Here is a 25,447-nt window from a genome sequence, read left to right as displayed (position 1 = left end):
ACCTCAAGCACGTGTTGTAAGGGCACGTGTTTTGTGTGCTCTTGCATTTCTGACTCTGAGATGCTAGTAATGTGTCTTATCTGGGCCCTGAGAGGTTGGCACCTTCCACAGTGAGCCTCAGTTTCCCCCTACTGGGGATGGCGGGTCCAATGGCTTTGGGAGAAACATCAGGTGAAAGGGAAGGTGGGAGGAGGTGAGGGAGACCAGAGAGCGGCTGAGAAATGAAGCATGATGGGGACACGAGAGATGGCAGGATGGGGCCAGAAGAAGAGATGCATAGAACGATGTGGATGTTGTCCATCCACTCCATTAGCATTGGCTGAGCCCCTGCAATGAGCCAGGACCTCTGGTGGGCGTTGATTCAAGGTCTGGGAGAAAGAGAGAGACCCAGAGAGTGAAGACCCACCAGCAAAGTTGTTGCCGCTCCAGGGTGCCTCATCGGTCTCCACGAGGGACTTGGCAATAGTTCTGGGTGATGGAGATGCATCGAAGGAGAGGGACAGAGAGGGCTCTGCCCCTCCCCAGTCCTCTCTGAGGTCTGATCTGTCCAGATCAAAGAGGCTCTGGGGGAAAGACTCCTCCCAGGCCCAGGGCACCCCCATGAATCATTTTCTTATCACCTCCTAATAGGATAATGACACATCTGCTCCCTGTAATCACTATTTTTGACCCCAACCAGGCCAAATGCCCGGAGCAGGAAGGACTGGACAGCATGGCATGTGGGAGTCAGGGTAGGAAATCCCCGAGAGTCCCCATCTTGGTCTTTCCTCCTCCAGGACCCAGGAGTCTTGTCCCCTCAACACCCCGGCAGTGTCCTGGCTCTCAGCCCCTCTCCTTCCCCCTTGTTTATCTTTTCTTCTCTGTCTGGGTCTGTATTTATCTGTTTGTTTACCACCATCTGTGTTTGTGTCTCTCCTGTCTCTTTACATCTTGATTCTCTCTCCCTGGGTGTCAATTTCCTCACTTGTAAAATGGGGATTATAATAATAATAATCCAATCTCTTAGATCTGTTATGAGGAAGATATGAGATAATTGTGTAAAATGCTTAGCACAGAACCTGGGCCACAGTAAACTCCATACAAGAACTCTATCATTAATTTCAATATCTTAATCTCTCATTGCTATCTATGCTTTTCTTTTTGTCTCCACGTGAGTTTCAAGTCTCCTCCCACTCTGTGGGTTCCTTTCGAAGACAGCACCCTGGCCCTGACTTCCCTTTTAGGGACGAGGAAAGGGCATATTGAGGTCAGAGCCGCTTCATCATCTCTAGTCAAGCCCCACCTCACTTGCCTGGGGACAAGGCCTGGCTCCAGTCCCATAAGGAGCCACATAAAATACTGAACTTCAACTCTGTCATCCGTGGGCAGGCCAGTGACTCTTGGGACCAGGGAGTCCCCATCCCTAGACCCCAACCTTTCAGGTTCCCAGTTCCCTCCTCCTTCCAAATCCAGGAGTTCTGGCTCTCAGCCTTCTCCTCCCTCAGACCCAGAAGTCTAGGCCCCTAGTTACTCCTCCTCAATCCCCTCCTCCCTCGGGCCCCCAGCCTCCTCAGCACCAAGGAGCCAGGGCTCTCACGTCTCCATCCTTCCTTAGGAGCCAGGGCCATGCCAGGTCCGTGCAGCCAGAAACCCCACTGGCTTCTCTCTTCTGCAGCCAAACACGCTCTCAGCGACCTCCTGGGTGCTGTTTTGCCAGAGGCGGGTCTGACTCGGAGTCCAGCTGTGATAAGCTACTCATGACATCATTCACTATTATCCAGCCCTTAGACACCCCGTCTCCTAATAGCCTGGGCCACCCCAGCGCGGTCCTCAGTAGGCGGGGCCCCGCGCGTCCTGCCAGTCTGCCAATCGGCGGCGGGGCACGGGGGGAGGGGTGGGAACCCCCGTGGGCTCCACGGAAACTGGAGCCGGTGGAGGGAGCAGGCTCCGTGGGTCCGGCGGGTAAGCCCTGCCCGCAGGCCCGGTGTTGGGATTCTGGCATAGCTCCGGTGGGAAATGGGCTTGGTGAGGCTTGGAGAGGAGTTTAGGTGGGCCACGGCCCATTGCTTAGTTAGAGAAACTGACTCGGGAGGCACAGTCTCAGACAGTCCTCCGTCCATCCATTTCTCCCAGCCTAAATCTGATTCTTCTTGTCTGCACCTGTCTGCCCTGCCCGCCGGTCCGTTCAGTCCTTCCGACCTTCATTGATTCTCCCACGGATGTCCTCATGTAACCTCCACACCCACCCATTCACACTTTCACCCACCCATCACTTAAACAGTGTGCCTGCCAGTCTTTTTATTTATTTATTTCAAATTTTATTTTATTGATTTTTTACAGAGAGGAAGGGAGAGGGATAGAGAGTTAGAAACATTGATGAGAAACATCGATCAGCTGCCTCCTGCACACCTCCCGCTGGGGATGTGCCCGAAACCAAGACACACGCTCTTGACCGGAATCGAACCCGGTACCCTTTAGTCCGCAGGCCGACACTCTATCCACTGAGCCAAACCGGTTATGGCATGCCTGCCAGTCTTCATGCTGGGCCGTGGTGGTGGCCAAGGTGAGTGAGGCCTGGGCCAGGTGGCAGAACAGATCCGCACACTGATGTGTAGGAACGTGCAGAGGAAAAGGGGTCTTTTGGGGTTTGGTGAGCCAGGAAAGGTTTCCAGAGGGGCCACTGCAGGATCTCCGAGGAGCAGGAGGTGCCAGGCAAGGGTGCAGGACAGCCTGGAGGGGGGGGGGGTGCATTTCAGTGTGAGCAGAGACAGGGAGGCATGCAAGAGTATCACTGCCTGGCACAGCCGGTGGCTCACTGGTTCAGCGTGGACCTATGAGCCAGGAGGTCATGGTTTGATTCTGGGTCAGGGTACATGCCCGGGTTGCAGGCTCAAACCCCAGGAGGGGGTGTGCAGGAGGCGGTTGATCAATGATTCTCATCATTGATGTCTCTCTCTCCCTCTCCCTTCCTCTCTGAAATTAACCCTTTGCACTAGCTTGCTTTTTTCTCGATTCCTTTATTCTAATGCTAACCGTGTCGAGTCACACTCGACATCCGAGTGCAAAAGGTTAATAATATACAATATATATAGCATTACTGTCTGTAGGTGCCCAGGCAGAAGGCCAGTCAGACTGAAGAGGATAAAGAGGTGGACAGAGGCCATGCTGAGGAGCTTGGACTTGGTTTGGGGGGCCAGGAGCAGGTATTGGGATGCCATGGAAGGGTTTAGAGCATGGGAGGACTGAGTCAGAGCTAGAGCCAGACCTGGAGGAATAAGACTGGAAGCCAGTAGCCCAGAATTGGATTGTGGAGGGACTGAGGTGGGAGAGGATGGAGCCTGGATTAGGCCAGAGGCAGGAAGAATAGGAGATGAGGCCTGATGGGCTATGGGGTGGAGGGGATGTCCAGGACAAGAACAGCCTTCTGGCCTGGGGGACTGGGGGACGATGAAGCCATCCCTGAGATAGGGACAGGCAAGAAGAGCAGGTTGGCGGTGATGACCGAGCAGATGAACAAGGGGTCCTATGAGCTGGACAAGAGGATCTGGTCTCAGGCCAGTGGGTCTGGACCTGCAGGGAGAGTTCTGGACTATGGCTCCCTCCCCATCGCAGGACCTGAATCAGAAATCACTTGGATGAATGAGGGTCTCTGTGATGTGAGGGTCCTCCTCTCCCCATCTCTTCAGGAAACTGCTTTTTTGTGTTTCTGCATCTTCCCTCTCTCCCTCACTCCCTCCCCTGGCAGCATTAAAACATATTCCATCACCTCTACACACACACACACACACACACACATACACACACACACACCATGTATCAGTCTCCCTTGAATTAGCTTTCATCCCTTTTATAGCTAAAGTCTTGCACCCACCAGCTCAATATCTTACCTTCTACTCCATCCTCAACCCTCCACACCTGGCTGCCCACCTCCCACGGCCCGGCAGCAGCTCTGCACAAGGTCATCGAGGACCCACCACTCATTGCTGAGGCCTGAGGGTAACGTTTGGGTTCTCATCTGACAGTCCACTCGCCCCACCTAACATTCCCTTTGCTCTATATCCTCTTCTTTCCTGCTCAGCTCCTTCCCTCTCCAGCTACTTAGAGCCCTCCAGGGTCTCCCTTCACGGCCTGCCCTTCACTGAGGGCCGTGGTCCTCAGGGCTCTGTCTGTCCCAGCTCTCTGCTCATCCCACCTGCCCCTTCTTCCTAGAAGGGTTCCAGTCCCTCAGCTTCAGGCAGAAGCGAGCAGCCAGCCTGCTCTCCTGCTGCCTCCTGGATGTCCCTCTGGAGAGTCTCATTAGACTTAAAAAAAAAGACATTTCCCACTTTTATTCCTTATCGTCTCTCTTTTTAAAAAAAACCATTATTTATTTATTTATTTATTTTTATTGATTTCAGAGAGGGAGAGGGAGATGGAAACATCAATGATGACAGAGAATCACGGATTGGCTGCCTCCTGCATGCCCCCCACCCCCACTGGGCATGGAGCCCAAACCCTGGGCATGTGCCCTGACTGGGATTTGAACCATGACCTCCTGGTTCATGGGTCGATGCTCAATCACTGAGCCACACTGGCTTGGCTCATTAAGACCTTTTTTATCTTTCTGTGTGCAAAATAGCCCTCCACACCCTCCAACCCCCCCCCCCCCCCACACACACACACTTGAGCCTCCTCCCAGTAGAGACAGCCTAACTGTCCACCTACTGCTCTGGCCAGACCCGAGTTTCACTGTAGTCCCCTTATTCTCCTGTCACCTCTCTTCTACACGTACGTCCTATTCATCCAACCCAAGTTAAGGCTCTGGTATCTGCACCACCGCTACTCCCCCTCCCTCCTCCATGCCCTCTGCCCCTGCTCAGGTCTTGTCTTCCCTGGCTCCATCCTCCTTTGCCTCCAGGGCTCCATTCTGGCCCTTTTCAGTGCCACAAGCTGATCTGGTCCTCCCCTGCTCAAAGCCCTCACTGCCCTCCGGCTATTTGTTCCTGCTGACCATGGCATGTCCCTCAGGCCACGCCCCAGTTCGCACCAGACCTTCTGTCGGGCAGAGGCCTTGATCACTGTCCACTGGCTCTGACAACCTTGCATGTGTCATCTGCTTAGCAAACTTTACTGCCCTAGCTGGTTTGGCTCAGTGGGTAGAGCACTGGCCTGTGGACTGAAGGGTCCCAGGTTCGATTCTGGTCAAGAACACATGCCTGGGTTGTGGGCTCGGTCCCCAGTAGGGGGCGTGCAGGAGGCAGCTGATCAATGATTCTCATCATTGATATTTCTATCTATCCCTCTCCCTTCCTCTCTGAAATCAATAAAAATGTATTAAAAACAAACAAACAAACGAACGAACAAACAAACAAACGTGTCTTCATCCTTTAAGGCCAAGGATCACCTCCTCTGTGAAGCCCTCCCTGACTACTACAGGTGGAGTCCTTGATGGGGGCTGTGGCAGCCTGTGTCTGCATCCGTCCTCCATCCTCCCTGAGTCCCTTGAGTGTAGGTTGTGGATTGAAACTGCCCCTGCTCCAAACCCAGGGCCGACAAGAGGGTGAGGTCACCGAGTCTTGGCTGAGGGACTGAGTGACTGTCACAGCTGGGCAGAGCTGGGGCCTCCAGAATTTTTGTTCTGGTGTCTTATCTTTGTTCCGCTTCTCTCTGGGGTGTGGGTTTCCTTCTCCTGGTGGGTGCTGGGCGTTGGGTTGAGAAAGGGAAGTAGCTAAGAACCCAGAGTCCTCTGGCGCTCTACCTGGATTAAGTCGGTGGGGAGGTGGATCTCTCTGCACCCAAGAATCCAGGCCCACAGGCCCCTCCTTCTTCAGAATCCAGAAGCTGGTCCCTCAGCCTTCACCTCTCCAGTCCTAGCTTTCTCATTCCCAGCAGCGGAGTCCGATGCTGCCCCCTGATGGACAACCCCGCCCCCATTTGCAAGAGGCCAAACTAAATAAGTACTTTTATTTACAAACAAAAACAAACCCACCCGCCGGGAGGGCCAGGCCCGCCCCAGCACCGGTGGCAGCAGCAGGGGAAGGCAGTGGTGGGGTACAGGTCCCGCTGTGACTGGTTTGCGTGTGCCCCTTCCTCCAGTCCAGGGTTTCACTCCCGGCCCTCCTTCACCGTCCGACTTAAGGCACAGCCCACCCCCTCCCGCGGCCCTCTCCGGAGCACACACAGTATTCACCAAGAGGCTGCCGAGGCAGGTGGGAACAAGAGGCCTTTAGTGCCGCCCTCCCCCGCCCCGCCCCGCCCCCCGTACCGCGCGGCCCGGCTGGTCCGAGGCTCAGACCGGCGCTGCCGGCGCGGAGGTGCCGGGTGGAGTGAGCACCAGGCGGATCCGCTCCACACACAGCGCGGCTGCCTGCCGCGTCTCCCGGCACAGCGCCGCCAGGCTCAGGAAGCCGTGCGGCAGGTCCTCCACCACGCGCAGCGTCACAGGCTTGCCCAGGCTGCGCAGCCGCCGCGCGAACATGACCGAGTCGTCTAGCATGGGGTCCAGCGCACATGCCTGCGGGACAGTGGGGGTGAGGGACAGTGGGGGTGAGGCACAGGGACGCGTGCATGAACCAAGGGTGTGTGTGTGTGTGTGTGTGTGTGTGTGTGTGTGTGTGTGTGTGTGAAACACGGGGACAAGGGGGCAGACAGAGGAAGGAGACATGCGAGGCCAGAGGAGGGAGAGGTGGAGGGATGGTGGGGCGTTGCAGAATGAGTTTAACTGGGCTCCCTGGCCTCTGCCGGCTTCTCCTTCCCCCAGGACCCACTGTTCCCTTCGCTGACTCTCCAAGCCCTGTGGCTGCCCCACGGCCCCATGGTGCCTAGCAAGATGGCAAAAGAAAACTGCAGCCCCGACTCCCTTCCATTCTTCTGTTGCCAGGCATTCCTTCCGGGGGCATGGCTGTCCCTTGGGGCCCGGCTACTGACCTTTCCCCCCTCCCCGGAGCTCTCTTCCACAGGTGCACCTGCATCCCACCCTCCTCACTGCTCCGTCTGGCACTCACCACGATGTGTACAGGCGGGAGGGTCTGCAGCATGCTCTCAGGTGCCAGCAGAGGTGACATGAAGGGGTTCTTGGCGATGGGCGACGAGTAGATGGGCATCTGAGTGGGGCCTTGGCTGGAGCGCCTCGGGCGGAAGCCCTTAGGGAAAGTGGCACGAATTCCCCGGCCTTTGTCCAAGGCCTCGGGGCTCAGCTCATCTTGGGCCTCAACCTCTTCTGGTGTATCCTCAGGCCGGAGTAAGAAGTTGACGTCTGAGGGCTTGGAGGGACCAAGTGTCTCCGCCGACAGGGACAGCTCAGGGGTGCCTGATGTCTCGGAGCTGCTCTTGAGACTCAGGTCATGCAATGTCAGGTTCTTGAGGGAGTCCGTGCCCTTTGGGTCCTCAGGCTGGTCTAGCGCTGCTTCAGACACACTGCGCCGCATAGACTCTGCGAGAGGAGCAGGGTCAGGGGCCGGTGGGGCTGCAGATCGGCCTAGCTGTGTTGGCTGGGGGTGTGGGTGGCTGGCAGGGAAGGTCATAGGGAAGGCAGAGAACTCTGGAGGCAGAGTTGCATCCTAGGGCTGTGGAGACCTGGAGTGTTCCCCCAGACACCCTCATTGGGGATGGGAACTCAGGTGCCCAGGCTGCAACTTCGAGGGCGAGGCGGAAAGAGTTGTGTGGTCCTGGAGGTGGAGCCTTGTTCTAGTGGAGGAGAGTGTGTGTGTGTGTGTGTGTGTGTGTGTGTGTGGTGACTGGGAAGGTTAAGAGCAAGTCACTTTACCTCTGGGAGTTTCAGTTTCCTCATTGTACAAAGGGGATAAAAATAATCTTTACCTCATAGGAGGTGCTGAGGATTCAGTGGGATAAGATATTGGATTAAGTCCTGCTGTTTTACGACCAGGCCTGGCACCCTGTTCCCGCAGCCTCCTGGCCCAGCATGAGGCCCAGTCATCTTTTGATGGCTGTTTGACATTGAGAGTATGAATGGATCAAAGTGGAATAAGGCCTGCAGTCCACATGGCTTTAAAGGAGGCTAAAGAGGGAGCTAAAGAGGCTTGGGGCATATTAGATTCCCAGGGATCCCACACCTGTAGCCACATAGATCTACTCCCAAAATGTCCATTATGCTCTTCAGTGTTATCCCTTGCCTTTATCCCCAGGCAACAAGTACCCAAATGATACTACAGATGTGCCCCTGGCCATCTGGTGTGCCTACCTTGGCCTCAGGTCCCTTAATTTTATCAGACCCATGATGCTTTTTATCACCAGGGCCAAGGCCTATATTTTTCAGTCTTTATAAGTCCATGGAGGCAAAATGCAAGATATAAAAATAACTGCATAAGTGCTCTGTGACCCAAGGGTCACTGGAACAGAACTACTGACTAGAGTCATAGGGTCCAGCTAGTCAGGGGTGCCGGCACCCTCTAAGAGCACCTACTGTGTCCCACCAGGTATTTTGCTGGGTGCTTGGAGTGAATAGGTGCATGCAGTCCTTATGAGGCGGGCACTTTTATTGTACTCATTTCACAAGGAGCAAAGCAAGGCTCACATCACCCAGCAAGTACCTGGTATGTAGGGAGTTAGACTGGTGGTGTGTCTGCAGGGGGCTCTGGGGGTTTACCTGTTACCTTTCTCCTATAAGAAAAACTCCAGTGCTCAATGGTCCATGTGCCTAAAATTCAAATCCCTTTTGGTTTTGTGTGTGTTTATTTGCATCCATCTGACTATCCTAAAAACCAAAACGTAATTTAAAATAAAACAACTAACTGGAATACTTTTCTGAGTATTCATATACTTTTGAATATGCATTCCTATTACCCAGAAAATACTGTTGATTTGTGAGAGAGAGAAAATGAGTTGAGTTGGTTATGCTTTAAAATCCTTAAAATGTGAAAGGCGAGGAAACATGGATTCCTGGGTGGAAGTGACTATGGGCTGCCCGAGTGCCCTGCCACCCACCCACGGCTGGGAACCTCCTCCTCTTCCCGAGGGCCATCCAGTTTGCTGCTCTCCCGCCCTAGCCTCCCAGGTCAGCTTCTGCAGCGGGGATGTTACCCCACGTGCCTCTGTTAAAAGTCTGGAAAGGATCTAAGAGGGCTGCCCTCCCCCCGGGGGCCCCCCTGAGACAGGCCTTCTGAGCATTTATTTACTGAGGTGCCTTTCTGGGAAAGGCTGTTTGGAAAGTTAAGTCATACAGTTCCTGGGACTGAGATGACCTGGGGGCCAGAAGTCTTTGAATTTCCGGGCTGTGGACTGTTGGAAAACCAAGGCTTCCTGGTAGGGACCAGGACAGATATGGGGCAGAACCAGGAAGGTGATCTCTGCTTCCTTGAGGGCCTCAGGGCACAGCCTCTTTCCACCCTCAGATCTTGTGGTGTGCCAGGCTGTCCCTCCTGGGCATGCTGGATGGGTGTGTGGGGAGGGCTTCATTTACCTGCTATGGGCACTGAGTCTCGGGGGGACTTGCGCCCACTGAGCTCCAGGAAGGAGTTGAGCCACGAGGAAGCTCCCAGGCGGAGGTCCCGGAAGAGCAGGGCTGTGTCCCGCTGAACCAGCCCCATCATGCCCAGTGCCTTCCGGTCTGAGGTGGAGTCATCCTCTGTCTCCCCACCTGCAGAGTGTATGTGGGGCTGGGTTGGTCTCTTCTCTTTCTGGACCCGGTCTCAACCCCAGAGCTTCAGGAATCTATGCCCCGGGAACACAGGAATAGCTGATGGCTTCAGTAGGAGCCTTCGATTCCTGTCCTCAGACCCTGTAGGCCCTGGGCATCCTGTCCCCCCACGTCCCAGCGCTGGGCCTTACCAGCATAGGCACTGACACACTTGGAAAGCACGCTGAGGGGCAGCAGGGGGTCCATGAGGCTCAGAAGGCGGGAGGGAGAGGCGGTGGGCTGCAGCATTGTGGCTGGATAGGCTGCCATGATGCCGTCTGGCACCCGCACCCCGTAGGCTGCTGCTCGAAGGGAGACGGTGAAGCAGAGGTTCCCGCCTGCACTGTCCCCTGCGAGGCATATCCGCTCACCCGTTGAGCCTGGTTTGGAGAGGGGCTTGGTCAAGTCTGGCAGGGAGGAATACCGCTCTGGTCCAGGAGCATTGGGCTCTCAGAGCGTGTGTGTGTGTGTGTGTGTGTGTGTGTGTGTGTGTGTGTGTGTGTGTAAGGTCAGAGACTGGTAAACAGAGGCAGGGATTTGGACCTATTTGGAGGATAGTGACCAGAGAATCAGGCCGACTCAGGACATGGAGAGGCCTGGACAGATCAGGAGGCTGAGGGGAAGCTTGGGAGGCTGGAAGCAAGGTGAGGGTGGGAGTGGGGGAGAGGGAGGGAGGGGCACTGAGGCCAGGAAATGGAAGCCAGGGTTCAGGCTGACAAGGGGCCATGGGCTCTGTGGCATGGGCACAGTCCCATCCTGCTCTGTGCCTCCCAAAATGTCACAAGTGGAATGTCAGAGGAGCCGGAACAATGGGCTGGAGACATGGGAAACAGGAAAGAAAAGGTCGGAGGAGATTACCACGGGGGAGCTGGGGGGATGGAGTGTCAGGGCTGGAGTGGGGAGGAGGAAGTGGTTGATGGGAAGTTGGGTGAGCAGTGGGGAATGGGGAGAGCGCTGAGGCAGAGATGGAGGAGTGGGCAGTGGGGGGCGGCCAGGTGGCAGAGATGGAAGGGGAGGCAGGGGGTGAAGACTGAGGCTTGAGAAACAAGATGGCTCACTCCCCTGCCGTGTGGGCTGGGGGCTGGAGCAGGCCGGGGCAGGAACAGAGTGGGTGGCAGTGAGGGCTGGGCTCACCGAGCAGGGCGCAGTTCTTGATGGCCCAGCAGTAGGCGTAGAAGCACTCCTCCAGCGCGCGGGGGAAGGGGGCCTCTGGGGCCAGGGAGTAGTCGATGGAGAGGATGGGGACGCCCAGCTCCTGGGCCCAGGTCTTGAGGTAGGGCTCGTGGGACTTGGAAGTCTGGGCCACAAAGCCACCACCGTGGATATGCACAACCAGGTACTGAGAGCGGGGTGCCTGCTGTGGGCGTGGCCAAAGCTCCAGGGTCCGAGGACCCTCAGACTTCACCAGGCTGCTGAGCTCCTCACTGTCCTGGGGGAGAGGGAGGAGGAGGGTGAAGCTGGGGCAGCCTGCCTAGGCCTCCCCCCACCAAGGGGATGTACTCAGAGAGACAGGAGGGCAGCAGGTGTGAGCAGTGAGAGCTGAGACAGCACGGAGGGAAAATAGAAGGGCATCTGGGTGAGGGTGCCCCTTGCTCTGTACCTGTTCCTGGCTGAGGCAGGGGCCCTACCTGTCCTTCACGAAGGTCATAGGAGATGAGCCTGACGAGGACTGGTGCAGGGCCCATGTGGGCCGAGGGGGGTGGGATGGTGACTGTAAGTTTGGGGTCAGTAGTCAGTGGCATTTCAAAGGCCTCCGGTGGCAGGCTGAGCAGGCGGCTTACCCTCACAGTGGCCGATGCCATGTTTGCTAGAGACTGGTGGGAGGAAACAGAAAGGGCACTGGGGATGGGCAGCTTGAGCCCCCAGTTATTCCCTTATGTGCCATCCCTGGGCCTGGAGCCCTGCAGAGACCGGAGGTGGCCTGGGATGGGCCTCTGGGCCTCTGTGTCCCCTTCTTGTAACAGGTTAGGGCCCTATCAGGCCCCATGCTCACCGATAGCACCTCGATCTCAGTGATATTCCAAAAGGCTTTCCAGAAGTGCACGTCCAGGTTCTGAGTGATTCGCTCAAACTCAGCCCCACGCAGCTCTGGGTCGATAGCAAAGCGGCCACTGGTGAAGAGGGAGCTGGCGGTCACACCTGGGGGTCGGGAGGGTGTCAAGAGGCCCAGGCAGGTCAGGCTGTAGGGGCAGGGATAGGGAGGGGGAGGGAGGGCAGGGGTGGTACAGGCAGGGCCCGCCTGGCCAGGACTCACTGAGGCCGGTTTCGTTGCGTTTGTAGTGCTCCCCAAAGGACACCAGCCCGATGGAGAGGGTCTGCAGGAATGGCCTGATGGCGGGCGTGAACTGTGGAGAGATGCTGCTGTGTCACCCACTGCCCAGGAGAGGGACTAGGGGCAGGCAGGAGTGAGGGGCAGACATAGTCATTCAACAAACATTTACTGAGCTCCTACTGTGTGCCAGCACTGCTCTAGGCACATGCCATATAATACCAAGTAATGACTAATGCTTTGAAAGACAATGGGTGGAGGGGACATAGAATGATGACCAGGGGTTGGGCTACTTAGATGGTCTCCAGGAGGGACTTGAGGAGGGACCCAAATGAAGTGAGGGAAGGCTGTTCCTTGCAGAGAGCACGGCAAGTGCGAAGGCTTTGAGGCGGGCCTTGCTCAGCGTGGATAAGGAAACCTGGGGCCATTGTGGCTGGAGCAGGGTGACTGGGGGGAGGGGGAGGTCAGGGTGAGGTCAGAGAAGCAAAGTGGGTTCACATAGGGCCTGAGAAATTTAGATTTACTCCAGATGTGGGTGGAGCCACTGGAGAATTGTGAGCTGGGAGTAAGATGATGTAGGGATTTCCTGAAAGTCAGCGAGGACAGAGATGAGGTGTGGACAGCAATGGGGATCAGTTACAGGTCAACAGGAAGACAGATGGGAGATGGTCAAAGCTAGGGCCAGAGATCTTGAGGCAGAAAGACAGCCAAAGGGGAGACAGTACCTGAGGGAGAAGCCAGGCAGCTTAGGGAAGACAGAGGATGGGAGACAAGATCAGAGGGGAAAAAGCCACAGGAGGTGGGCACAGGACCAGCCGGGTTCTTCTGTTCATTCAGCAAATACTGAGCGCCAGGCACTGAGCTGGATCAGGGGCTGAGCAAGACCCAGATAAGGAAGACCTCTGCTCTCTTGGGGCTGACATTTTACAGGGGGAGGCTGTCCTGCAACAGTTGGGCCCTCGGAGTAGCTGCCAGGCTTGGCCCTCCCCCTGGCTGGGGGCCCAGTAGGCCAGAGAGCACAGGGGTGCCTGGCCGCTGTGCCTGGTTGCTGGCTCAAGTGGCCCTAGGATCTCTCTCCCGTGACTTGAAGGTCACGGCCAGGACACAGGGAGGAGCTAGCTGGCCCAGCTGGGCTGATCAATATTTGTGGGTTCAGCTTAGGTGAGGGGGAGTTCCCAGGAGCACTCAGGCTGGGTCACTGAAGACGGGCTGCCCCACAGGGAAATGGGGAATGGTGGGTGGGATAGAGGCTGAGAAACTGCTAACCTCAGCTATCACCTAAGTGGGGGGAGGCTATGAGAGGGTCTGAAAGGGGCTATAGATACTCCTGGTGAGGTTCCCTGATGTGGCTGGGGGACTAGGGGATCTGGCACTGACCCCAGGGAGGGGCAATTGGGTCTCTGCTCTGAGCCTGATGCCCCAAGGGTCCCCTGATTCTCTGAGTCCACAAACTACTTTTGCTATGAATTGCAAGGCCTCCTTGCTGCCTCCCTCTTAGTGCTGAGATGAGCTGTGTCTCCCTGAGCGTGGTTTGGGGTGAGCAGAGGGTAGAAGGCCTGAGGCGGGCAGAAGTCAAGGTCCTAGTTCAGGGAGCAGAGGGGTTGAGACCAGGTTTTCCTGTTACAAACTGAGATCTGCTCCTTGGCCCTACCCTAAGCCTGAAAATCCCGATTCTACAGCGCCTTAGGTGAGTCCAAAAGCCTAGGCAGACCTGGGTACAGTTGAACCTCTGTAAAATGGGGCTCACACCCCTCCTTCTCCCTTCCAGGCGTCCAGTGATGCACTTACAAATGGGCCTTTGAGAACAATACTATCCTCTTGGGGGTCTTAAATGATCTCAGGGGCCAGAGAGGTAACATAGAAGAGTGAATGGATCTTCTGAGTATAGGGAACCTGGTGCAAAAGCTTTGCAAATGAAAGATTTCTTGCTACATGGTAGATGCAGCCGGGGGCCACATGTTTGAGTTCCTGGTGTAGCTCTGTCTAGGCCCCAGACAGCTTCCCTTTCTGTTTCCACAGTTTTCTGAACCCATGACCCTTGTGGTTATTCTACACTATTGGGCCCGGTTAGGGTCACCAGGTGCCTTCACTGTGGGTCCAGGGTAGGGCAGGGCTCACCTGAAAGCCCAGGCAGCGGCCGTAGAAACAGCCCTTGTGCAGGGTGACATACTCGCGCAGGAAGTCTGAGGTGAGTCCTTCGTCGCCCTCGAAGAAGAGCCCCCCTGGCCGGTTGGTGGCCAGCAGGCGCTGGGCGTAGTAGGTCAGAGCTCGGAGCTGGGTGAGGGCGGCCAGGTAGGCCTCGAGTTCAGCCAGGTTGTGGCTGGTGCGGAAGAAGATGCTGCGGCGGTTGGAGGCCACGTAGCGTGATTTGTGCAGCAGGTGCGCCATGCAGCAGCGGGCGGTGTGCACCAGGCTGCGGTACCCATTGGCCGGCGTCTCTGCATCCAGGTCAAAGAGGTGCGCCACATTCAGCAGGCGGCTCAGGGCTGGCTCCAGCCCCAGCGCCTGCTCCCGAACACCTGCAAAGACACTTGACAGCCGCCGTGCCGTTTCCCCAGGGCCCTGGCTGGAGAAGAAGGCCATGTTGTCCTCTGCCAGAGTCACCAGCGACTGTGTCATCGTGCGCAAGTCCATGTTGTGTATGAGCTGCAAGGCTGGGGGCAGTGGAGAGGCTCGTTAAGCAGGGCTGGATCACACCTTGCTCAGCTGGGGCCCTGGGCCCCAGGAGTCCAGGCTCTATCCCCTTCCTCCCTCAGATACACATCAGAACCCAGCCTCTTCCTTTAGGCCCAACAGTGGAGCCTAGGTACCCAGATCTTTTCCTCCGCAGGAGCCAGGAGTTCAAACCCTCAGCCTGTCCTTCCCGAGGTGTCCCTGCTCTTGCCTATTGGTTCCCTCGCTCCAGTATCTCCTACATCCTAGAGCCTTCCTACCCCCCCTTTTTTTTTTCTTTCAGGGACCTAAGAGTTCAGGCCTCTTTCTCCATTTACTGTCCTTGGCCCAGAACTCCTTCTAGTTCTGTCTGGACTCCAGCTGGTCCAGGATTTTAGGCCCTTCTCCTACCTCCTCAGGCCCAAGGCATCGCCCACAGGCTCTTCCCCTCCACCAGTATTTGGGAGAGTTTATCTCTTAGCCCACCCATTCCCATTCACCTGATGGTGTCCCAGGACCCTGGTCCCAAGCCCAATTCTCTTCCTGAACCAAGGAGTTCATCGTTCTAGCCTTACTTAAAACTGATGAGTCACTCTTGCCCTTTCCTGGCCCCTCAAGTCTGGCTGTGGAACCCCCTCCAAACTCCAGCTCCCTTCCTGTTCCTCTGTGCAGTCCCAAAACTCGATCTCACTCCTCTCCCAGCTGGACGCTCTGGCCTTGGAGTGCACTCCGCTTAGATTGCATGGGCCAGCTGTGCTCTTCTGCCTGGAATAAGAGTACTCACACTCATCGCTACCACTGACCTTGAGTTCACTCTGTGCCAGATCCTGTGTTAAGAGCATTGTGTGTGTTTTTATTCATTTGCCCTTGTTAACTCTCTGAGACACAGACAGCTTCAGTTTACGTTTCAGCTATTAGTGGTAGCATCCCATTATACAGGAGAGGAAACTGAGGCTCAGAGGTGTTAAGGAGCTGAAGGTTTCGTTAAAAACGGTAGAGCCCCAGCTGGTTTGGCTCAATGGATAGAGTGTCTGCCTGCGGACTGAAGGGTCCCGGGTTCGATTCCGGTCAAGGGCACATGTCTGGGTTGTGGGCTTAATCCCCAGTAGGGGGCGTGCAGGAGGCAGCCAATCAATGATTCTCTCTCATCATTGATGTTCCTTTCTCTTTCTCTCTGAAATCAATAAAAATATATTTTTTAAAAATGGTAGATCTCTGGCTGGTTTTGCTTAGTGGTTTGAGTGTTGGCTTGTGGACTGAGGGTCCAGGGTTCGATTCTCAGTCCAGGGCAACCAGAGGATCATAAGAACTGCTTCACGCAGGCAGTTTGAATATAAAGTTCCAGAGAAACAAAAGCTATTTCAGGAGGACAATGGAATTCCAGTGCATCTAAAGGGTGGGGTAGCTGATGCCCTCCTGTATAGAGCTCCCATGATTCTTCAGCTGGTGGAACAACTTATGTCGTATATCAGCTGGCTAAGGCTTTACTTCCCAAGAAGCAGGGTTGACGTTAGTTATCCTCCCAGCAATCAGTTAGTTTAATTTCATTCAGTAAGCTGATAAATAACTGATTTTTTCTTTAGGGATCATTATTTATTGACTTGTACTAACTGCAACCAATAAAGCAGTCTTTACCATGAAAAAAAAAAAAAAAAAAAAAGGTAAAGCACCCTGGCCGGGTAGCTCAGTTGGTTAGAGCATCATCCCGATATGCCAAGATTGCAGGTTCCATTTCCCGGTCAGGGCATATACAAGAAGCAACCAATGAATGCATAAATAAGTGGAGCACCAAATCGAATTTCTATCTCTCCCTTCCTTTCTCTCTAAAAAACAAACAAAACCCAAACAACCAAACAAAAAACAGACATACATAAAAGCGGTGAGCGGAATTCAAACCCAGATCCAGAGCCATGTCTCCCTCCCGGTGCTCTGGAGGCTGGGCCTCTAGCTCTGGCCCTCAGAAACTGGACTAGGCCTGACTCCTCACACTTGAGGGTCCCCCCGGATGGGGATGCCCTCGGTTCCAAAGACTCTTCCCTCCTGCAGCCCACCCAGCACCTTGCCTGGCTCCTGGGTTGATGGCCCCCTGCTCCTCCCAGAAGGTGTCTCCTCTCCCTTCCAGGCCCTCGGGTTTGCCAGTGGCCATTCCAGTCTCCCAGGGCCATTCCTGTTGCTCAGCTGGCTGTGCACTCACCCCTCTAGGCCTCTTCAGAGCTGCTCCGAGACTAGGACTGCCGGACTGTGGGACTGTGGCTTGTGCCAGTAGCAGCCTGGGGCGATAAACCCGGGGAGGGGCCCAGCCTGCCCAGGGTGTGGCCACCGATCCACCTCCCAACCCACAGGGGACAGTGAGAACCACGTGCTGTAAACAGAGCATGGAGCCCAACTCCCTGCCCCCCTGTCAGCTCCCAGCTCCAGTTCAATTCTGCTTTAGAACCTCCAGGAGTACCCAGCCCCCCTCCTCCCTCAGACCCAGGAGTCCAGGCCCCTAGCTCTCTCCTCCCTCAGACCAGGAATCCAGGCCCCCAGTCCCCTTTGGACCCAGTTGTCTTAGCCCTCGTCCTGAACAAACTGTCCCCTCTCACCCAGCCAGGCTGCCCTCCCTCTCTCCAGGGTGGATTCAGGGAGCAAAGGCCCCATGATCTCAGCTCCTGCCACTCCCATCCCCCCAGGCTGGCCCTGGCAGAGCCAGCCCCAGCTGCTGGGGAAAGAGAGGGTAGCCAGCGCTGCCTGACCCTCCTGGGAGGACAAAAGCAGAGTATAGGTATTTCCAAGCCCAGCTAGGGGCCTGAGCCACAGGTCCTATTGTGTGGTGTTCTCACACTGGCATCCTGTCCCTGCCACTCAGCCTTCGCAGCACATCCTGCTGTGACTGTTCTGTCTACCTCACACGTGGGGAAAGCAAGGCTGAGACACAAGCTTCTTGCCTGGCCAGCTCTTTCTTGCCCTTCAGTCCTCAGCTTGTCATCTCCTTGAAGAAGCATTCCCTAACTGCTCATCTCTAAAGGAGCTATGCCACCCAGCACTACTTTCTGCCAACATACTTAAACTGTTCTTCCTCGAACTTCAAACATTTGTAATTATACATTTGTTTGTTTACACGTGTATTATTTGTCTCTCCCCAGGGGCAGAACCAGGATTTAGAGCGGTGAAGCTTATAAGAACTAGGAAGCTTATATGCGTGGAAGTGGGGCTGTTTAGGAAAAGGAATATAAAATCACAAATACAAAATTGGGTACAGGATCTTGGAAGGGAATAGTGCAAATGAGAGGCCCTGAGTCTCAGTGTCATTTGCTTGGCTGGAGGTGAATCCTGTCTCTCCCCCTTAAACACCCATCCCCATGAGGGCAGGCCCATCACGGGGCCTAGCACATAGTAGGTGCCCAGCAAATAGCTGAAGAAGGAAGAAAGCCCAGTGGAAGGGAGAAGGGGATGGATGGGAGCTTGGGAGATGACCACCCCTCCCCAGGGCAGACAAAAGATGGACAGACAGAGGCCTCTGGAGGCAACTCTAAGCTTGGTGGCTGTGACAACGGAACACTGGCCCAAACTACTCACCAGGTGTCCTGGATGAGCCTGGTTTCCTCATCTGGAAATTTTACTTGGCCATCCTGCCTGCCGCCTGCGCAGCCTGATCTACAGCTGTCTGTCTGGTGGTTCTCACATGGCCTCACCAAGGTACGTGCTGGGTCATTTTCCTCTGTGGTACCAAATGCTAGCACACTAATCAGTTGACTATATTTTTGCTTTTTGTCTCCCTCATCAGTTTATAGGCTCCCTGATGGCAAGGACTTTGTTTTATTGCTGTACCCGAACCCCTTGCACAGTGCCTGGAGCGTGGCCAGCGTGTGGTATTTATTGCCTAACAGACTGTGGTTTCCCACTTTATAAACCCACTGTTATTTACTTCCCTTTATGCGCTAGGGTTCTTTATTGAAGATGAGGACAGAGGAGACCTGCGCAGAACAGGGACTTGCACAAAGCACTGGGGAATAGGCTGGATCCCAGGCCTTCATGATTCTAGGGCTCTGCCCTTCGCCCTGGTCTAGGCAGCTCCCCGGGGGCTAGGCTGGGTGGAGCTGGCAGGAAGGGATGTTGAGATTGCCAGAAACTCGCCAAGAATCCCAGGCAGAGGGCACTGGGGCAGGGGCAGGCCCACCAGGGCCATGGGCGAGGACTGGGACAGAGGTAGGGCTGAAGGGTCCCGTTGTCTGGGCACCAGCCCTTTGCCCTAGAGAGCCACGGGGCAGCTGAATCAGGCCTGGATTTTGGCCCCTGGGGACTGAGCAGGGCAATGGGGGAAAGAAGTGTGGGGAGGATGGAGGAAGGGCGAGGTCTGGGGCCTGGGAAGAATAAGGGTTTCTGCATGGGGGATGCCTGGGTACAGGTGAAGAAGGGGGGCCAGTGAGTGTAGCCAGGTCCCCAAGTGTTCCCACCAGAGCAACCAGTACTCTAAGGACTGACTGTAGTGAGCCAGGCACTGATCTCTCTGTGCTTTTTGTGAAGTAACTCATTTTATCCTCCCCAGGAGCATGAGGAAGGACTACTATCACCCCTTCTGGCAGATGAGAAACCAGATCTGGAGAGGTGGCATGCTGCCCACGGTCACAGAACCAGCAAGGATGGTGGATCTGAGTGTTGTTCCTTCTCTCTGTCACGTCTCAGCTGTGTGCTTTCTGCGTGGTCAGGTGTGAGTGTGTCTGAGGTTCACATGCATGTATGTACATACATAGGTTAGGGTCATGGCCATTATTTGTCCTAGCCTGTGGTTGTGTTGACATTTTTTCTCAATCTGTGCGTTTTTCTGTTTCTTGGCATATCTGAAGGCATGTTTTTATGCATGTGTCACGGTCTGCGTGTGTTTTTCTCAGCCTGTGAGAGAGACTGTGTGGGCATGCATATGTATGAGTATGGATATATATAGATATTTGTGCATATCCTAGTATGTGTGTGTGTGTGTGTGTGTGTGGCTTAAGCATCACTCCCCATTTGCTCAAGCCAGAACCCAGGGAATCATCCTGACCGTTTCCTACCCCCTTCTAATCCATCATGAAGTCCAGTCGTCCACTCTGCCCCCTAGAAACCTCTGGAACCTGATCCTTCTCCCATCCCCACTGCTCCCATATCTGGATAACTGTAACTCATTACAGTCTCTGATTTTGCCCCTTTCAGTCTTTGCTCCACATAGCAGCCAGAGGCTCTTTCTAAAACACACTCCCAACTCTCAACAGCCCAACCCTTCCTCTCAGGAAAAAGTTCCACATCCTGGACATGGTCTCCTAAAGTAGAGACCATCTGGGCCCCATGCCTTTCTTCCTCCCCTCCCTTGATGAGCTCCCTCTGTGCTGTAATGTGCTGCTTTCTTGGGCCTCAGGGTTTCTGCCCATTCTGTTCCCTCTGTCCGCCCTGCCCCCCTTGCCCAAGCAGTCATCCTTGGGTCCAATGTCACCTTTTTGGGAAGCCTCCCTCTTACATTATCTCAGGAATTTCCCTCTTGTATACATCATAGTTTATAATTATATCTGGCTTGTGAGATTATTTGATTAATGTCTGCATCTACAGCTCCAATGTGTCTGCCCTTACCACCAAGAGCCCAGGCCTGGCCTAAATAAGTGTTCAGTGAATGTCTGATGAATGAATTTGTGAGAATTAAGGTTGGGACACACAGCAATTTTGAGCTCACACACTCCCTGCCCTCAGGAGGCTGGGGGCAGCTATCTCTCTGCCCTCACTGGCTAGGGAAGAAAACGCAGGTGACCTTGCTCCCTCAGAGTCTCAGTGTCATCATTTGGGAAATAATGTGCTCATAATGACACTATTGTCATCAGGTTATTGGCAAGATCAAATTGATGACGAGGACTGCACCAGCCAGCCTGGATGCCCTTGGGGGCAGGGGTGGGGAATGATTCACCCAACTGAGACCTGGCACCAGGGCAGGACCTCAGGAAATGAGAGGCAAATCTCAGGGCTTGGGGGAATGAACCTTTGTGAGTGGGCGGGCCCGTGGATTTGTGAGGACTGGCTCAGCCCTGCGCAGGAAGTCCTGCCCAAGAGGATTCTGACTCCCCATGACAATCCCAAGTGCAACACGATGATTACTGTCCCAGTGTCACAGTTCACACATTCCTTTACTTACTAATTCAATAAGTATTTAAGTGTCTATGTGCCTGGCATAGCAGGCTCTGGAAATGCAGGGTAAACAAGGCAGACACAACCCCGCTCTTAGGGAGCTTGCTATCTAATGGGGGGGTAACTGCATTCATTCAAACCTCACAACAGCCCTACAAGTCAGGCACTCTTATCATATCCAAAAAGTTGAGGCAGGGAAGGAAGGAGCCCGTTGCCCAGTGTACCACAGGATGTAGCCTGAAGAACCAGTGCCCATGTACTTAACCATGGTCTGTACTGCCTGCCTCTGGGCACTCTGTCCTGCTTGTGATGCTGTTTTGCTATGTGACAGTCAATGCCCTCGGGCAGCAGTCTGAGCCTGTCTGAGCCTGCATGTGCATCTGGAGCCAATTCCAGTTCTATCCTTGACAGGGTTGTACCATGGAGAGTTTGGGGTCTCTGGGGCCCAGGGGCTAAGCCAGTTTCTTGTCTGCACAGGAACTCTCCACAGGTCCTCATTTGGATCGACAAATATTCAAAACTGAGCAAGGAATTATGGCCAGGCCCTGCCCATCTTTGTTGGACTGTCTCTCAGTTAATAATGTGGCACCCTAGGAACCCAGGTGCCAGACCTCCCTTCTCCTGAGGGAGAGTGTGGCCGTCAGGAACCAACCCAGGAACCCCTGGTCCTATAGAAGGAGTGGAGGGTCGGGAAGTTAGGCCCCAGGGAAGGGGGGCTGAAGCAAGCAGGTGAGCTGACAGGAAATGGATGGAATGAATGAAGGCTGGGAGTGCATGTCTGGCATTCCCCACTCTGGGGCACCTTTCAAACTACTACCTTTCTCTGACTCACTCCCAAACTTCCTCTTTGGGCAACAGCTTATAAACGTCTTCCTTACCATCTATCCTCTCAAGCGTGCCGGGACCTAAATCATCGGGCGCTCCTACCATTTCCCTGGTGGGAAACAGAGGGCAGGAGTTGCCTACGGTCACACAGCCAGTGCGGAGCCAGAGCGGGAACTCTGGCCCAGAAGACTCGCATTCAGGACTCTCCTCCCAAGACAGTGTCGGAGCGTCGGGTAGTCTCTATGCTGCGGGTCTATTCCGCTCACAGCATCTCCGCACTCCCCCGCAGAGCGGCAATGGGCCAGTCCATGGACTCCCCTACTTCTCGAGGCGGTGGGTCAGTCCACTCAGTCCCCAGTGCCCCGCAGGATGTCCAAGGTTCCTTCCGGGCTGTGGCCGGGCCCCCGCGTGCTCACCTTTGGCCTTGATTTTTCGCCATCGCCGGCGGCTTCGCCTCTTGGATCTCTCTTTGTCATTCTTCGAGGCGGGCGCCCCAGGGGCCCCGGCGGGCCCCGCTTCCCCCGCTGGCTCCGCTTCCCCCGCTGGCTCCATCAATTCTCCTCAGTTCCCCACGGGGACCAATTCCAAGCCCCACGCCCCACCCCGAGGGCCAATCCTGCTGACCCAACACCGCCGGGCCCCCATACCACCCAATCCTGGGCTTGCTCCGCTCTGGGTCCCGCCCCCTGGGCTATCCGGGCCTCACCCCACCGCCGGGCCCCGCCCCCAGCAGCCGGGACCTAAGGCCTGGCCCCGCCCCCTCATACGCATCAAGGACCCGCGACCGACAAAAATGCAGCCCTGGAGGCGGCGCAGCGCGTCTTTCTTCGGTCAGGGCTAAGTCTCACGGCTGTCTCCCTAGCGCAGAAGCCTCGGTCTTAGCACACGTCGGTTCTCGGCCTTGCCTTCCCACTCACCTTCCCATGTAGGGATCCCTTAGAACGCCACCCGGCCCGCACGCTCGCGGGGAGAGCGAGGCGCCGCGGAGCCTAACCTTGAGGCCAGGGGGCGGGCCAGGCCCTCGGGCAATTCAAAGTCGGGGCGGGACGCCGGCGCTGGAGGCGGGCCTTGCCTGCGAGCTATTGGAGGAGGAAGCCCCTCCTTCTCCCCGCCCCCCCTGCCTCCTAGTTCTCGTATTGCTCCGTCTCTCAAGGTTCCTTTCTCTACCTTCTCTTCTCCCCCAAGAATGAGAGCGCGAGGCAAGGAGAACACTAGGCGCCTGCGCAGTAGCCCCAAGACGCTGGCCAGGGGCAGGGAGGGGCGGCGGTAGGAGAGGCGCGCGCCTGGGAAAAGGCGGGAAACAGTGGCGGCTCGAGGCTCGCGCATGCGCGCACATTCCAACGGCGCTTGGGCGCCTCAGGAGGGGCGGCCTGGTCGCTCCGGCGGTGTGGGGGCCTAGAGACACAACCCTTCGCCCTCAGCACCGGAAAGACGCCGGGAACCCTCTCTCCCTCTCTTTCCATCCCACCCCCTCCTTCCTACCCTCCCAAGGCCTACCACCTGCCTTGGCACTGACACCAATTACCCTCTCATCCCTGAGAGGGACGGGCCAGCCCCTGGGGGGCGGGAGGGGAAGGGCCTCTGGGCTGGGCCACCGGTGCCCGTGCGGCCCTCAGCTTCCGGAGTGGGGCGGCTGCAAGTTTCCCCGCTTCCGGCTACTTCAACAAGCAACCCCTCATTCCAGGCAGAAAACTTGATGCCTGCTTCTGCCTGGCAGGGCTTTGGAGCCTAGAGAATGGGGATGGGAGCTAGATCCCCCCCTCACTGCTTCAGAGGAGGGGAGGGAGGGCAGGCAGCCATCACTCCCCCCTCCCACTACCCCCAACTCTGCCTTCCTCTGGCCCCGACCTTGTCTGGGACTTGGCAGACCCCAGCTCCTCTCCTAGGCTCGCCCTTCCCGAACACAACCCATAAGGCCTTCAGGCCTGGCTGGACTGGCACTTCTCTGGGGGGCCAGCCTGGGGAGGAGAGCACGTGTCCTGCTGCGGAGGGAAGACCCGGACAGCTCAAGGATGGCTAAGGCACAGACGGGGGCCTAGTCGGCATGGAAACTCCCCGAGGGTAAGGCGCCCCCTCCAGCCCGCGTCCCTGGTGCACACTCGGGTGTCTGCCCCGGAATTGTGCTTCAGTGGGTTTGGGGAGGGACGGGTGGATACCGGCAGGCTTCGTTGTTGTTCTGGCCCCGAGCTCAGGACCTTTTCACGCTTTGATTTGCCTCAGATCCTTCGAAGGAAGGCAGCCTCGTTGGCTTTGAATCCTGGCCTGGCCACTTCCTACTGCCCTCCCCCCCCCCTCGTGTCAGATCCTTTCCATCTCAAGGCCTCGGCTTCCTCATCTATCAAATGGGGCTGCTGGTCTTTGTCTCACAGAACCTTTGAGGGAATCACCTGAGCTGACCTGAGATAGGCAGCTCTCAGTAGTTCTTCTTCTATTTAAAAATTTTTTTTTTTAAAGTTATAGGGTAAAGGAAGGGCGCGTGGAGTTTGGGAGTGAGGAAGCTAAAGGTGACATGCCGGGGGAGAGGACGAGGGAAGGGAAAGGCACTGGCTTGCTCCCGGCATGGAGGGTCTCGGTACTTCTTGACTGAACGAATAACCGTCCCTGGGGGACTCCCGTTCCTCCAAGCGCAACTCACCGGAGTCCCAGGAGTGTCTGTGATTCTGGTTGCTGGTTTGCGTCCCTTGGGCTGATGTCCCACCACTTCCTGACATCTCTTCATGACCAGGCTTCTCCTTGAGGTCCAGCTTCATCCCCTGGGTCATTGGTCCATCCTTCACGGCTGGCGACTCGGTCTCAAACGGTTTCCCCGAATCTGATTCTGAGTCAAAATCTGTGATCCACTCAAGAAATGTCTTCCACTCTGAGGCCGGCCTCTGTATGGATAGTTCGTGAAGTTTTGATAGAAATCCCCACTCGATCAGAGATCCATGCTGGGATTTGTCTGGAGCTGTTTGCTGGCCTGTATGGTCCGACTGTCCTGCTTTCTCTTGGGACATAGGTTCAGTTTGGGAAGGAGGTGTTGACCCAGCTTGTTGAGCTAGAGGTGGCTCTGGTGGGCCAGGTGCTGGCTGAGCCACATGCTCCTCTTCCAGTTCTGGCTCCTGTTGAGTTTTAGATTCTTTTTCTGTCCCAGGTCCTTGCTGTGAGGCAGCTCCCTCTGGAGTGAAGGGCACCCTTTGGGTGGGAGGTGATTGCTGTGGTGCAGGTTCCTGTGGGGCAAGGATTTCCTGCTGTGAAGCAGATTTTTGTTGGGCTCTAGTTTCTTGCTGGGATTCAGCTTCATGTTGGGCCAGGGACTCCTGCTGAGTGAGGGGTGTTTGCTGGGAAGCAGGCTCCTGTTGGGTATTGGGTCCCTGCTGAGTCTTAGATGCTGGCTGTGCTGTGGGTGTCTTTTCTGGGTCAGGCTCTGGCTGGGTGATAGGTATCTGGTGTGGTTCAGGTTCCCAGTCGGGTCTAGATACTGACTTAGAATCTGGATCCACTGTTGTTAATTCCCTCATGGGAGATGTGGCTCTCCCAGGCTTCATCCTTCTGGCCCCCACCAGGCCTCCTTTGTCACAGATGCCTCATTGATTCCTCATGATGACACTTCTCTTTGGGTTCCACTCCTTTATCCTGGCATTCCTGGTCTTTTTTTGGCAGTTGGCAAGTGGGCTGACCACTGCTGGCCCCAACGCCTGTGGATCAGATACAGGAGGAGGCTGGTTGCCCACCACTCTTCTACCAGAGGGGAGGGGTTTGCCCTCTTGTGTCATAAATAGGGCCCCACCCTACTCATCACTCAGTTAAAATGTTTTTGTTTGTGTTTTCTCATAAGGCAGCATCCAACTTAGTCCTGTGGGATGACAGAAGTCAGATTCTGAATGAGTGTTCCTTTTTTTCTCCCCTCCCCTTCTGATGTTTGAGGAAAGGATCAGAGGGGGAAGCTGTCTCTATACTGTAGTAATAATCTTTTCTGCTTTATTTATACTTTCAAATGG

At 55.6% G+C, this 25,447-nt stretch overlaps 1 protein-coding gene across 3 annotated transcripts; it reads right to left on the bottom strand.

The window, feature by feature from the left end:
- Window positions 1-5,909: 5,909 nt before the first annotated feature.
- LIPE (lipase E, hormone sensitive type) lies at window positions 5,910-25,167 on the bottom strand. Of its 3 annotated transcripts, none has more exons than XM_008160241.3 (10): window positions 24,103-25,167; window positions 13,980-14,515; window positions 11,847-11,937; window positions 11,586-11,731; window positions 11,221-11,406; window positions 10,727-11,021; window positions 9,745-9,972; window positions 9,377-9,553; window positions 6,963-7,390; window positions 5,910-6,472 (listed from the first exon to the last, which is right to left on the bottom strand). In XM_008160241.3, exons 1-10 carry the CDS (start codon window positions 24,992-24,994, stop codon window positions 6,248-6,250), a joined length of 3,204 nt encoding a protein of 1,067 aa, XP_008158463.3. In that variant the 5' UTR covers window positions 24,995-25,167; the 3' UTR covers window positions 5,910-6,247. The 3 variants fall into 3 exon arrangements, with proteins under 3 accessions (XP_008158463.3, XP_027993186.2, XP_054566817.1); XM_028137385.2 differs by lacking the exon at window positions 24,103-25,167 and adding an exon at window positions 21,884-22,009 and having other exon boundaries at window positions 6,185-6,472; XM_054710842.1 differs by lacking the exon at window positions 11,221-11,406 and having other exon boundaries at window positions 6,185-6,472; window positions 24,103-25,163.
- Between the last annotated feature and the right edge of the window lie 280 nt (window positions 25,168-25,447).

Source organism: Eptesicus fuscus, chromosome 21 (assembly GCF_027574615.1).
Source record: "Eptesicus fuscus isolate TK198812 chromosome 21, DD_ASM_mEF_20220401, whole genome shotgun sequence".
Lineage (NCBI taxonomy): Eukaryota > Metazoa > Chordata > Mammalia > Chiroptera > Vespertilionidae > Eptesicus > Eptesicus fuscus.
Note: the sequence above shows the minus strand (reverse complement) of the source record. Positions and strands in the feature narration are given on the sequence as shown.